At 37.9% G+C, this 13,446-nt stretch overlaps 3 protein-coding genes across 3 annotated transcripts; 1 reads left to right on the top strand and 2 right to left on the bottom strand.

Moving 5' to 3' along the window:
- The first annotated feature begins 2,431 nt into the window (after window positions 1-2,431).
- LOC131298581 (uncharacterized) lies at window positions 2,432-4,860 on the top strand. The gene is made up of 2 exons (XM_058324064.1): window positions 2,432-3,545; window positions 3,818-4,860. Exons 1-2 carry the CDS (start codon window positions 2,432-2,434, stop codon window positions 4,858-4,860), a joined length of 2,157 nt encoding a protein of 718 aa, XP_058180047.1.
- Window positions 4,861-5,921: 1,061 nt separating this feature from the next.
- Window positions 5,922-8,498, bottom strand: LOC131298580 (uncharacterized). Its single transcript, XM_058324063.1, has 8 exons — window positions 8,454-8,498; window positions 7,970-8,274; window positions 7,660-7,939; window positions 7,136-7,533; window positions 6,876-7,059; window positions 6,450-6,728; window positions 6,209-6,357; window positions 5,922-6,123 (listed from the first exon to the last, which is right to left on the bottom strand). Exons 1-8 carry the CDS (start codon window positions 8,496-8,498, stop codon window positions 5,922-5,924), a joined length of 1,842 nt encoding a protein of 613 aa, XP_058180046.1.
- Window positions 8,460-10,397, bottom strand: LOC131298579 (uncharacterized). Its single transcript, XM_058324062.1, has 3 exons — window positions 9,856-10,397; window positions 9,201-9,344; window positions 8,460-9,090 (listed from the first exon to the last, which is right to left on the bottom strand). Exons 1-3 carry the CDS (start codon window positions 10,395-10,397, stop codon window positions 8,595-8,597), a joined length of 1,182 nt encoding a protein of 393 aa, XP_058180045.1. The 3' UTR covers window positions 8,460-8,594.
- Between the last annotated feature and the right edge of the window lie 3,049 nt (window positions 10,398-13,446).

The raw sequence follows: 13,446 nt of genomic DNA, 5'->3' as shown, positions 1-13,446 counted from the left end.
AAAATACTCTACCAAATTAAAAACACATTCTAATCATAATTCAAAAAGTTAAAAAGTCAAAAAATTAAAAATGAAAAGCTAAAAAATAGGCTCCCAAACACCCCCAGTCTTGGATGAGTTTTTATGACTGAAGACTTTTGTTTTCACTTAGGACTAAAGGCTTTGATTGATTGATTGATTGATTGATTGAGTCAAGACAACGGAGGGAATTGGGAGAATTGCTGGACAGTGGGAAGAGGGGCAAAAAATTCCCAACACACGGACTACTTTTTCGGAATTCATAAATCATGGGAGGGAGAATATTAATTCCAAAGACATGGAATTCAAAACAGACCTGGACAAAAATACCCCTTCTTTTACACGACATCGTTCACTCTATTCCCTCCGTCCCAACCCAAATCACTCTGTGAAACCCTAGCTAGCTGAAACCCCCCTCTTTCTCTCTCTGTTGCTCTCTGAAACCCATCTCGTTGCTCCTCTCTCCTCCTCTCTCTCTTGGCAACCGATGACCATCAATCATCACGACTTACTCGCCGACTGGAGTGGTGAGGGTGCGTTCCCCATCTCCGGCCACCTCTGCTTACTCTAGAAATTCAAATACAGGAATCAATACGCGTCACTAGACCAGTAGCCGCCTCCAACAATCCTAATCTCAGAACAGGTAATAAATAGTCTACTACTCCTATATTTGCTATGTACTTCTGTGTAAAACGCTCTCCCCTCCCCATCTTGATTGAAATCTTTCGCCCGCCACATGTTCGACAAAATATGCCCTCCACATATATTGGCTTGCAGACTATAGCACAATCATCCTTTTCGATGTGGAGAGAGAGAGAGAGAGAGAGAGAGAGAGAGAGGACACAAGCCTCTAGTTAATCACCGCAGAGAAAAATCTGCATATAGAAGGCAAAATGGCTTTCTCCCTCATTGTTCTCGTTAGAAAGGTACAATCTCAAGCTGTATGGCATAATATTGCAAGCACAACACAAAAAATAGTTACCGCTAAGAAAGAAAACTGCCGCTGTTTTCCCCAGAGAATCAGAAAACATGGCAAATCTCAGTCACCAAAATAGTTGATTATTTTCACCAATGGACTGTTGGAGATTGGCTATTTGGCTCTCCTTCAGTGGAATAAGATAAATCAGAGATACACAAATCAGTTTCAAAGATCAGCTATGAACTTGGAGGATTTTTGGAGAAGAGATTGCTTCTCTGCGGTGGAATGGAGAGAGTACTGTTGCTACAGAGAGATAAAGTGAGAGAGGAAGAAAAGGTGAGGGAGAACGGTCTTGCAGCAGAACGGTCTTCTTCGGTGGAACGGAACCCTCCCCTGCCGTTCTCTCCTCTTCAGCAGCAGCGTACAAGGGAAGGATGGAATGAGAGAACAGTGGCTGGGATTCAAAATGGGGAAACTTATTAGGGTTTCTTTCATCAGGGGCATATTAGTCATTCTAGGTTGACCTCTCCATGTATGGGAAATTATTTTTGTCCTTCTCATGTCCAGATGAATTCAGCAAGAACTGGCCCATCACTTGGGCAATATTTGCCCTTTTGTCCACTGTCCAGCAATTTCCCCTTGGGAATTTGACTGAAGAAATTGTTGGCAAGCTACATGTGTTGGGTGCATGTAGCCTAATTTATCTGCTGTCCAACACATGAAGCTGGGGTCTACATGCCATTTGTTTTGCCAAAAAAAAAAACCCAGCATTGGCTGCTTGTTAAAGATCTCCAAATAAAAGAACAGAAAATTGGGCTAGAGTCCACAGTCTAGACTTATTGGGCCTTCTAGTCCGGGTAATTCTTTTAACAGGCTGCGGATCCATTATAGTCACTTGTATGCAGCCTTAGGTCCATTAACGGACCAAACTACCCTTAGTATATAAAGGCCAGATTTAAACTCTGAGAAGAGAGAAGAGTTCTCGCTGTCGTCACTGTCGTGAATTTGGGGACGACCAAATTCACGATCCACCAAATTCACGATCAATGCTTCCTCTGTCTCGCTCTCATGGTTTCAATTGTTGAGCTCGCTCTCTCTCTCTCTCTCTCTCTCTCTCTCTCTCTCTCTCTCTCTCTCTCTCTCTCTCTCTCGTTTGGTTTGGTTTGGAGATTTAGGTTTGAATTGCTGTCGAAGGTTTCTCACTGTGATCTGACGAAGATTTCCCACTGCGATTGGAAGGTTTGAATTGTAGCCGAAGGTTTCTCACTGTGATCTGACGAAGGTCTCTCTCTCTCTCTCTCGTTTATTTGATAATCCAATTTACAAGTCAGCTTTTGAGTGTGTGTGCATTTGTGCGGTTTGTGGACTGAATGGATAGAACAGATCTATGTCGACAATGATATTTTATTTTTCAGAGTTTTGGAGCAGATTAATAGGACAGATAATGATATTTGTTTTGCATTTTTTGCTTGCAGAGGGTGTTAAATTTCCAGTATGGAATCTTCTATTGTTCTTCTGTGCAAATATGGTTCAAAAACTCTTGTCGTATCAGTTAGAAGAGATTTCTGCTTTGACAATGTTGTCCGTAGTCTGGTTAAGAAGTGGCCAAATTTGGAAACCTCTAGTTTTCAACTTTTGTATGCTGTAGGTGGACATGACAATTGCGTTCTAGATAATGATGCTGATTTTGTAAATATGTTCGCATTGGCTGGTGCGTATGGGGTTAGTTGCATTGATGTAGTTGTTGAAGTGCTTTCTTCTTGTGCTGATCATAATAATCGAAGTATTGTTGTTGAAAGTGTTGAATGTCGAAGAAGTTTTGAAGTTGGTCAAAGTAGTACTATGCATGAAGTAGAAAAAGATCCACTTGAGAGGTTTTGTCAGCACCACGAGACTGTCCGTCTTTCTGCTGGTTGGGCTAAGTTGATTACTCATGTTGGCCAAGAGTTTAGAGGCGGAGTAAAAGAATTTAGGGATTGTCTGGCAATGTATGCTATTGAAGTCGGATTTGTATATAAGTTTTTGAAGAATGACAAGACTAGAGTAACGGCGGAATGTTCAAAAAAACATACAGAATCTGGTTGTCAATGGTTTATTTATGCAACCATTGAGAGATCTAACAGTTTCTTTTGTATTAGGGAGTTTGAGAAGAATCACAGTTGTGTTGGTGTTTTTGCTAGTTCGAAGAATCCTCGGATGAGTTCAAAGTTGGTTGCTAAACAGATTAGGGAGGAAGTTCGAACTAAGACAAACTATGCACCAATAGAAGCAGTGACATTTTTTGAGAAGTATTATGGGAGTAAAATCAGTTATCACCATGCTTGGTTTGGGGTTGAGAAGGCAGGTGATGAGCTGTATGGAGATTATGCATTGTCTTTTGACCTACTAAGGTGGTATGCTGAGGTAGCGAAGGAGAAAAACCCAGGAAGTGTTATTGATGTTGAGTATTGTGACAAAACTAATTGTTTTAGAAGGATTTTTGTAGCATTTGATGCGTGTATCAAAGGCTTCAATTACTGCCGTCCTTTGTTAGCGCTTGATGGGACTTTTTTGAAGGGGAGGTACATTGGAACCCTTTTCGGAGCTATAGGAAAAGATGGCGATCAAGGTTAGTTATTTTTATTCGTCTTCTTGTCTATTCAATATTGGTTTTCTGTTTATGTTATGTTATTTGGAAGATTGGGAGACAAGTTTAATATAGATAACAACATCTATTGTTTTCTGTTGATATACAGTCATAGCAGATTAATAAATAAATACAGATAACGTTATATTTTCCCTTAGATTCTAAGATACAAAGGACTAATTTACATTGATTATGTTATACCATGAATATATTAATGTAGATTAATGTTGCTTGTTTCTTTTTTTTTGGATTAGGACTGTTTCTAGTGGCTTTTGGCATTGCTGATTCTGAAACTGACGAGAATTGGCTTTGGTTTTTGAGAAAGTTGTCAACAATTCTGTCATCTCGTCCAATAACATTCATAACAGATCGTCATTCTGGGCTTTTGAAAGGTATTCCAGAGGTTTTTCCCAATGGATATCATGCGTATTGTTTGCAGCATCTGAAGTGTAATTTGAGGGACAAGTTTAAGGGAAAATCGTCTAATGGTTTTAGGGACAGAGTAGTCGAGTTGTTTTCTTATTGTGCATATGCACCATCGATTTCTGATTATGAGGAAGCTTTTAAAGAACTGTGCAATGTTGGTGGTCCAAAAGCTAAGAATTTTGTTGAATCGTTGCCACTTGACAAGTGGGCAAATGCATATTTTGAAGGTAGAAGATATGGGGACATGTGTTCAAATCCAGCTGAGTCTTTCAACAAATGGATTTTGGAAGCCCGTCATTTGCCAATTTTGAATGCAATTGACACGATAAGGGTTAAACTGATGGAGCAAATGTGTGATTGGAGGCAACAGTCATGGAAGTGGAATGGCATCGTGTGTCCTGAAATGGATAAGAAATTAGTCACAAGTTTCAACAAAGGTCGGTTGTGGACTGTGGCAAAGGCAAGTGAAGATGTTTTTGAAGTGTTCTCCCTTCCGACGGTTGTAGTTGATGTTCAGAGACGGACGTGCACATGTTGTCGATGGCAGTTGAACGGTTTTCCTTGTGTGCATGCAGTGACGGCTATTCAAAAGGTTGGCCTCCAAGTTTCAAACTACATAGATCCTTTTTACACCGTTGAAGCTTTCCGATTGTCGTATGAGAGTATGATAAATCCTATTCCCACTCTCGGAGCTCCAGAAGTGACAAAAGAGAACCGTGTAGTTCTTCCTCCTAAGACAAGAAGGCCGCGGGGTAGACCTAAGGTTCAAAAAATTCGATCAAAGGGGGAGAAGGTGAGACAAATAAGGTGTGGGAGGTGTGGAAAGTTGGGAAACCACAATAGGAAGAGATGTAAAGAGCCAATTGAGTGAACTTGTTCTTAGGATATTGCTGAGTATTATTTGATTCGTTCGATTTGAACTTGTTCTTAGGATATTGATTGTTAGCATGATAGATAAGATTTTGTTGGTGTAATAAAACGTACTAATTTTCACAGTTTTTCAGTCCTATATGTTTTGTTGCCAAAATACAGAGAACAGAATATGACAGATTTCATCATCTGTTTGCACATTCACATCAATGTAATGAACACAAATGTACCAATATTAATGTCATTTTTGGAAAGCATGGCAACTCAAGAAGCCAAGCCCAGAAAATGTGCAGCAAACAAGAAAAAAAATTGACATGGTTTTCTTGCTTTATGGCCTAGCCGAACAGAATATGACAGATTTCATCATCTGTTTGACAGATTTCATCATCTGTTTGCACATTCACATCAGTGTTATGAACACAAATGTACATATTTCAGTTTCCAAATCAGCAGCAGCTTAGGTATCCAGCAAATGTACCAATATTAATGTCATTTTTGGAAAGCATGGCAACTCAAGAAGCCAAGCCCAGAAAATGTGCAGCAAACAAGGGAAAAAATTGACAGGGTTTCGTTGCTTTATGGCCTAGTCTGACGCCTTGCGTCTTAAACTAATAAAAACAGCAACAAACAACAGTGTATATCAGCCTACTTCGGGCATTTCTCATCCTAAATTACCATTCACAATAGAAATTCACAAATAAACCCACACCGGGCCTTTTTGTCATCACAGTTAACAATCATAGCCAACAACCACAATCAACAATCATAGCTAAAATGAAAGTTTTATGTAACTATCAAAATCCAGATTGTCACCAGTTACAAACTGTCAAACGAATCACTTACAAACTGTCAAACCAACAAGCTATACACTGTTCTGTCATCTACAAAGTGTTGAACCAACCACTAACACATTTGTCAAACGAATCACTTACAAACTGTCAAACCAACAACCTACACACTGTTCTGCCATCTACAAAGTGTTAAACTAACCACTAACACATTTTGTGTTCCTAAACAAAAGAGGAGAATTTGTTCCTAAACCAGTGCTGAATCCAAATTTCTCTACTGATCAGAAGTAAAATCGTGAGCTAGTTTTTTGTCTTGCCACGTTTCTTTCGTCCATGATCTTGGCTCATCATGTAAAATCTTGTGGACCAAATGCACTCTAAAAGCTGAAACATCTTCTTTTTCAATCTTTTGTGGTATTTCTTCAAGCTCTGCAATCTTTTTGATGACATAATAAACAACAGGTCCACAATCAACCCTGCATATATTCAAGAGATAGAGTTTAGTAAATTGCAATAGATGTCGTCATATGCTTAACTATAGAAAGTTTGATTGAAGCTTACGAAGCAATATTCTGTTGTGGTGCTTCTTGCACTGTTCTTAGTTGAGCACCATCTTTAAAGATTGACTCTATGGGAGTTAGCAAGTTGAATTGTGGCTGACTACTCCTTCTTTCTTTCAATTGCTTCATGAATTTCTCAACAGCATCTTTCTATTTTTTCAAAGTAAATTTTTTATGTTAGTTGCAGTCATTGATTATAAGCGATTAAATAAGCAAATAAGAGAGATGTGAAGGTTTTTTACCACTATTGCAGCATCTTTAAGGTAAGGGTCGCCTGATTTCTCCTTCTTTCTTGGTTTCAATGAATTATAATGCTTCCATTCCTGCTCTTGCATATCATAAACAAGCAGAGTCCAATGATATGGACTGTTTTTGTTCGTCTTATTTCCTGAAGAGTTCATCGGGAAAACAAGGTACCGAAAGTAATCTAAGCTCCTGTCATGTAATTCGTTGTAGAGTTGTTCAAGTTTGCTATCAAGGAGAAACTTTTTGGGGGACTGGTTTGCCATTGTGATAAGTGTCTGTGGGAATAAAGTATGTTAGTTAGATAAACACAAACATATGTGAAAATCTGCATTTCTGGTATAGCACAGACATGAACAAATAATGACATCAAAACAGTGTGAACATAACAGTGTTTTGTTGTGGGCAAAGGGCAATGTACTTACCCAGCAGGTGGATGTGAAGAACGCACTGTTTCCTTGCATCAGTTGTTTAACTTCCTGCTCCCTTTTCAGTATTGATGTGTACCCGTCTATTACCTCGTTCCCCATGTCTAGTTCATCCAAAAGCTTTATTATTGATTTGAAAGTTATGGTATAAGTTGTTTCGTTGTCTGTCCAGACTTCTTCACTGTGATGTCAAAAGGAAAGAATTATACAAAGAGAATGGAATCGGGAATTAATGAAATAATTGTATCTTTACTTACTTCACTTGCCCCTGGTTTAGGTCATAAAACAGATTCAGCAACACTTTGTCTTCTTCTTCCAGCCATTTACTCAATTTTGTTTTTTCAACTTTCCATTTTGGTATCACATCATCCATCTCCTCCTGTTTATTCTTCTTTACCTTCTTTAGGTCTTCATAGACGAAACCATCCTCCCTCTTCTCTATTCTTGTCTCATTTTTCACGTTCTGTACAAGAGATGAAGGGTCCACCTGTTTCCTCTTTTTCTTGGTTGGTTTTGGACTGTTTTCAGCTAGTACACCCGTGAAAGCTTCAATAGTTGTCCTTTCCACTTCTTCATCCGGTACCATTTGATGCTCAGGACCACATTCTTCTTCTTTTTCTTCTTCTTTTTCTTCTTCTTCCACACTTTCACTTGTCTATTTTCCAAAATAAAGAAATAAGATTAGGTTATCTGTGTGGTTCTGTGGAAAGATAAAGGAAAAAAAAAACCAAGAAGCATATAACCTAAGATGTGTTTTAGAAATAAGATTAGGTTATATTACCTTGAATTGTTGGGTAATAATATGTGTCTCTATGTCGTCAATGGTTCCCTCTGCTCTTTCTAGCTTTTCAGCTATAATGTCGTTCTCTACGAGCATGCTGCAGATCTCAACTTCTTTATGCTCAACCTCTTTCACAAAAAAATCCCTCTCAACATGAGCAGTCTCCACTTCAAAATTGAGTTCAGCAACTGTTTCCTCATATGTCTCGTCTTGAAGCTCCGAAATTCTTTTCTGAAGCTGGGCAATTGTAGCATCTTTTTGCTCATTCTCCTCGGTCAACCTTTTGATTTGCTCATTCTCCTCGGTCAACCTTTTGATTTTTTCTCGGAGGATTTCATTTTCTTTTTGAAGCTCTGTATTTGCATCATCATGGTCTGGGTCATCACCATCTTCTGGCTTCACATGATCATCTTCCGGCACCTCAACAAATCCGAGCATCTCTTTCTCCAATTCCGTTGCCTCCAACTTTGAGTCGTTCACGATTAACGGATCAAGAACATCCAACGGGTTATTTGCCAAACCAACACTAAGGTCGGTAAGCCTCCACTTGACGAACCTCGGGAAGTTTGTTGGATCTCCTTGGCTTACCAATTTCACGTGCTCACAGAACCAATACTGTATTTCATGAAAAATACAAATTAGTTTAAATACACAAAATAGGCAGAAGACCAATGATATCCACATCTTCTAGTATACATGTAGGCAGATTATGAAAGATAACCACATCTTTCAGTATATATATAGGCAGTTTATCACAGATAAAAAGTTGATATCATAAGAGGGTAGAATTTTACCAGAAGCCCTGATATGCAGCCCCCGGTTGATGCCGGTGTTTCCATATTGTCGTTCAGTTGCCTTATGAGCTCATCCGTAAAGAATGTTGCCCAGTCATAGGAGCTGATCTTATCCAAGTCTTCAATGAACTCGATTAAATTTCAGCTCACCCTTGAAGCTGTGCTTGGGAGAAACACTGTCGAGATAAGATACAGTGTTAGCACACGTGCTACGTCGTTTGCACTTTCTTCATCCTTTGTCTTCACAGCTTTTTGAAAGTATTCTTTCAGACTTGAATTCGTCATTATCCTACCTCCTCGAACACAGATTTCATTAGCAAACCTTGTTTCTGGCATCCTCGGTTTTGTTGTTGGTTTAATTCGGTTGGGCCCATACGGGATGCCGAATACAAGTGCAAACTCTTGTGCTGTTATCTTGACTGATTTAGTTCCTAGGTTGAACCTCCCTCCCGATCCCTCATATCGTCTTATCAGCGAAAGAGCATGCAGGTCGCTTTTCCTCAGGTACGCCTCAGTCAAGCTCTCATCAACCAGAGCAAATATAAGATTAGCAAATTGCGTTTTTCTTATCTTCTCTTTCTGGAGCGTTGTGAACTTTATGTCCTTCAAGAGTTTCACAAAACTTTGAAAACTCGACCTGTGTGAAATTTGAACAAAATAACAGGAAGATGTTGGTATAGGACAGATGTCGTTATTTTATATGAATCTTGCCAACAAAACAGACAAATGTCGAAATTTTTAGATTACCTGTACTGAATTTGTTTAGGCTTAGGTTTAACCTCTTCCTTGACCTCTTTCTTGACCTTTTTCTTCCCCTTTTTCTTTTGCGTCTTCACTGCTGTCCTTTTTGCCACTTGCTTCTGTTTCTTACCACGCGTCTTTGGACTACACCTACATAAGTTTCAAATTTTAATTCAGTATATGAATGGATACATATATGCAAATTATCACAAAGTAATTTGCAAATTTTATTCAGTATTTGAATGGATTCAGTAACCATATGTTGTAGTATTTTAGTCATAAACCATACCTAGATTTGTGATGGGCAGCCTTTTTCTTTAGCTTGTGAAGATCTTCTTCTTCTTCTTCTTCTTCTTCTTCTTTGTAATCTTCTTCTTCTTCATCATCAGTATCTTCTTCTTCTTCTTCTTCCTCTTCTTCTTCTTCTTCTTCTTGTATCTTCTTCTTCTTGTTGTCGTTCTTCACATTGTCCTTCTCTTTCTTGTCATTCTTTTTTCGTTTAATAGGGCTAAGTCGCTTCGCCTTTGGACTAGACCTGCATGAGTTTCAAAGTTTTTGGTCAGTATATGAATGAATACATATATGCAGATTATCACAAAGTAACCATATGTTGTAGTATGACAGATTTCATCATCTGTAGTATTCTAGTCATAAACCATACCTAGTTTTTTGATTGGCTTCCTTTTTCGTTGGCTTGTGAACTTGTTCTTCTTCTTCTTCTTCCTTTTCCTCGTCCTCATCCTCTACTTCTTCTTCTTGTATATTCTTCTTTTTGTCCTTCTCTTTATTGTCGTTTTTCTTCTGTTTAACAGGGCTAAGTCCCTTTTTCTTGTCATTCTTCTTCTCTTTCTTGTCCATTTTATGAGAATCTCTCTCTTGTTGTGTGACAGATCTTGTCATTCGCTTTGTTGGACTCTGTTTAACTTCATCTTCTTCATCTTCTATAGTTCTTGTTCTCTTTCGAGAGGCAGGCTGTTTAACTTCATCTTTTTCTGCTTCATCTTCTATTGTTCTTGTTCTCTTTCGAGAGGCAGGCTGTTTAACTTCATCTTTTTCTGCTATCTTTTTTGGACTCTGTACTGCTTTTTTTTTCCGTGGTGTCTTCTTCATTCTCATCCTATCTGGAGGCAAAATAACTTGCAATGGTTTCATAGTATCTACTACAAGTACCAATTCTTTATTAGAGTTCTTTGTTTTCACCATTTCCTGTAACAAAACAGCAGAAAATTTGAACAAAATCACCGGATGATGTTGTTATATGTAAGAATCTTCAAATATGGTATAGCACAGAGATGAACAAATAATGACATCTACCAACTTGTGTTCTATGGATGTTCCTCAATAAAACAGACAAGAGAGACATCAGTCAACTTGTATTTTATGGATGTTCCTCAATAAAACAGACAAATGTCGTTATCATTCTGGATTCAGTGCTATGAGAACCAATACACTAAGAATGGACAACAAATGCAGAGTATGCAACAGATAACAACATTTGTCAAGTGATTTGTAAGAACAAATAAAATGCAGAGTACTGATCTTGCAAAATTACAAAGAAGCTCTAACCAATGGCTATAAACCCTAAATAAACCATAACCAGTAGTAAAGAAACCCTAACCAATGGACTACAAACGCAGAGTATGCAACAGATGACAACATTTGTCATGTGATTTGTAAGAACAAAAAAATGCAGAGTACTGATCTTGCAAAATTACAAAGAAGCTCTAACCAATGGACTACAAACCCTAAATAAACCATAATCAGTAGCAAAGAAACCCTAACCAGTGGACTACAAACGCAGAGTATGCAACAGATAACAACATTTGTCAAGTGATTTGTAAGAACAAATAAAATGCAGAGTACTGATCTTGCAAAATTACAAAGAAGCTCTAACCAATGGACTACAAACCGTAAATAAAACATAATCAGTAGCAAAGAAACCCTAAATAAACCATAACAACATGTGGAACAAAACCTAAATTTTTTGGAAGAAAGCAGTTCGTAGTCCCTAAATGTGTAGAAACAGAGAAACAAAACGTAAATGTGCAGAACAAAGAACCATTACAAAACGTAAATTTGCAGAACGAACCAGTCGAAGGAAGATGCTGATAACGACGTTGAAGGGGACGACGACGACGACGACAACGGCAACGACGACTGTGGCAGGCGATGAAGGATGGCGACGATGACAACGGCAACGACGATGATCGTGAACCGCTCTCTCTCTCTCTCTCTCTCTCTCTCTCTCTCTCTTTTCTTCTGGAAACGTTTTTGATCGAATAGAGTGGGGAAAAGTGTGCCCGCTTTTGTTTCAAAGCAAGGTTATATTTGGAAACCGGGTCCAATTGTCCTGGTGGCAGTACCAAATTATTCATGTCCTTATTACAGTATTAGTCCCTATACTATGGACCTCTGGCCGAAGCTCTCATAAAAGAAAAGAAAAGAAAAGCTTTATAAACAAACTCTCCGAAGCATTAATTGTTTGCAATATTTATCCTGCGTGGATGCCAAATTTATCATGTTCGTCAAAACTGTCATTAATGTTGATCAATAATTACGCTAATTTTACCATATTCTGAAATTGGTAGGTAATGCAATTAATGGAAGGCAACGAATGGGGGGGGGGGGGGGGGGTTGTAATGTTGGGTTTTTTTCAAATTTCAGGATGATAACTTAATGATTTAAACTAATTAGGATGCAGAATTAATTCTGTCTATGGTACAGGAGTATTTAAGTTCCTCTAAATTTTTATTTTTTAAATTCAAATTCAGAAAATTACAAAAAAAATGTTATGCAATGAAAGTTTTCAAGATATCACTGCTACTATCACACCATTCGACTCTTTTGCGAGAATACAATTTTTTCTGAATAAGATACATATATGGGTGTAATTAAGGTCATATCCAATAGTGTTATCGAAAGTAGGTAGTTATATGACCAATGTATAAAAAGTAGGACTAAAATATGTGTCATTGACAAATAAATGGGAATTCGTCTTTGAAGAATGTTGTTAGAAAGTGTAGTTAAATTACAGGTGTGTAACTAAGAGTAAGAATTATATGTATGGATATTGTTATATGATAGATGTATGTATGTCTATATTACGAAATAAAATATACAGGTAAAGCCAAAAAAAAAACATACACAATGAGTTTAAACTTTAATGCCATAATACTAAAGAACGCTAGAACGGGTTAACAAGGAAGAATTCTTTGATTCATGCTAATGGTCATATGGTAATGGCATTCTTCAACTAACCTAAACAATGGGTATTTTCTACGGAAATGAATATGATAGAGAAACAAGTAGCCACATCGTTCTTTATAAAGTTCTTGTTTGCTTTTTCTTGCCAGGTGTAAGGGCGGCATTGGATAAGGAATAGCCAATTGTGCCATTTTCATCGAAGAAGTTGATAGGGATGGGGTTTAAGTATAAGTACAGCTTGGGCGTATGTTCAGAGGAACAATTGATACTTGCAGAGGAAGAAGGGCTTCCTTCCTTTGATCTAATGAAGCCCCTCATCAATGGCAAGGGGAAGCAAAAAAAAAAAGAAGGGCTTCCTTCCTTTGTATAACAATGTTTTAGTGCTTTCAAATGTTTGTATGTCTGGGGAGGATACTTGGGTGTAATGTTGCTTCTTTTGGAGTGTGTAATCTACTTCAAGAAATAATGGCCTAGTAGAAATGGAACATTCTCTAAACAGAATGGTACAAAAGTCTTTCTTTTCTTTTCTTTTTTTGTCACTTATAAAACCTAATCTACTATATCTTAGGAGACTTGGGGAGAAGGATGAGTGCATACGGGAATCGAACTCTGCCCATGTGCATGAAAGTATAATGGAGGCATCAACTGCACTCCGCTCCACTTACGATACATAAGTCATTCACCCGTGCTATTAATGTGTAAAAATCAAGTTCGGCTATTTTATTCAATCCCAGATTCGTAAAAAAAACTAAAATGTTCAAGGAAAATTATTTGCTTTCTTCTTTTATGTGGGCAAGGAAAATCATGAGAAAATTCAGTAGCTAACCAAAAACTATTTTGTAGAAACTACTCATACAACAACAATAACAAAATTCATCTAATCTCTAATCATTAGGGGTATAGGGCGGGAAAGATTGAAGACAAACCTAATCTTAAGCAATATATGCACAAAATGATTGCTCTTATAATACCACCGAAACAATAACCCCTTATACCTCCAAGAATTGAAGAGCTAAATGGACGTTTTTGTTGTGTTGAAGTCCCCATC

The sequence above is a fragment of the Rhododendron vialii genome, chromosome 8a, assembly GCF_030253575.1.
Source record: "Rhododendron vialii isolate Sample 1 chromosome 8a, ASM3025357v1".
NCBI lineage: Eukaryota > Viridiplantae > Streptophyta > Magnoliopsida > Ericales > Ericaceae > Rhododendron > Rhododendron vialii.
The sequence above is the reverse complement of the archived record's forward strand: the minus strand, read 5'-3'. Positions and strand labels throughout refer to the sequence as shown.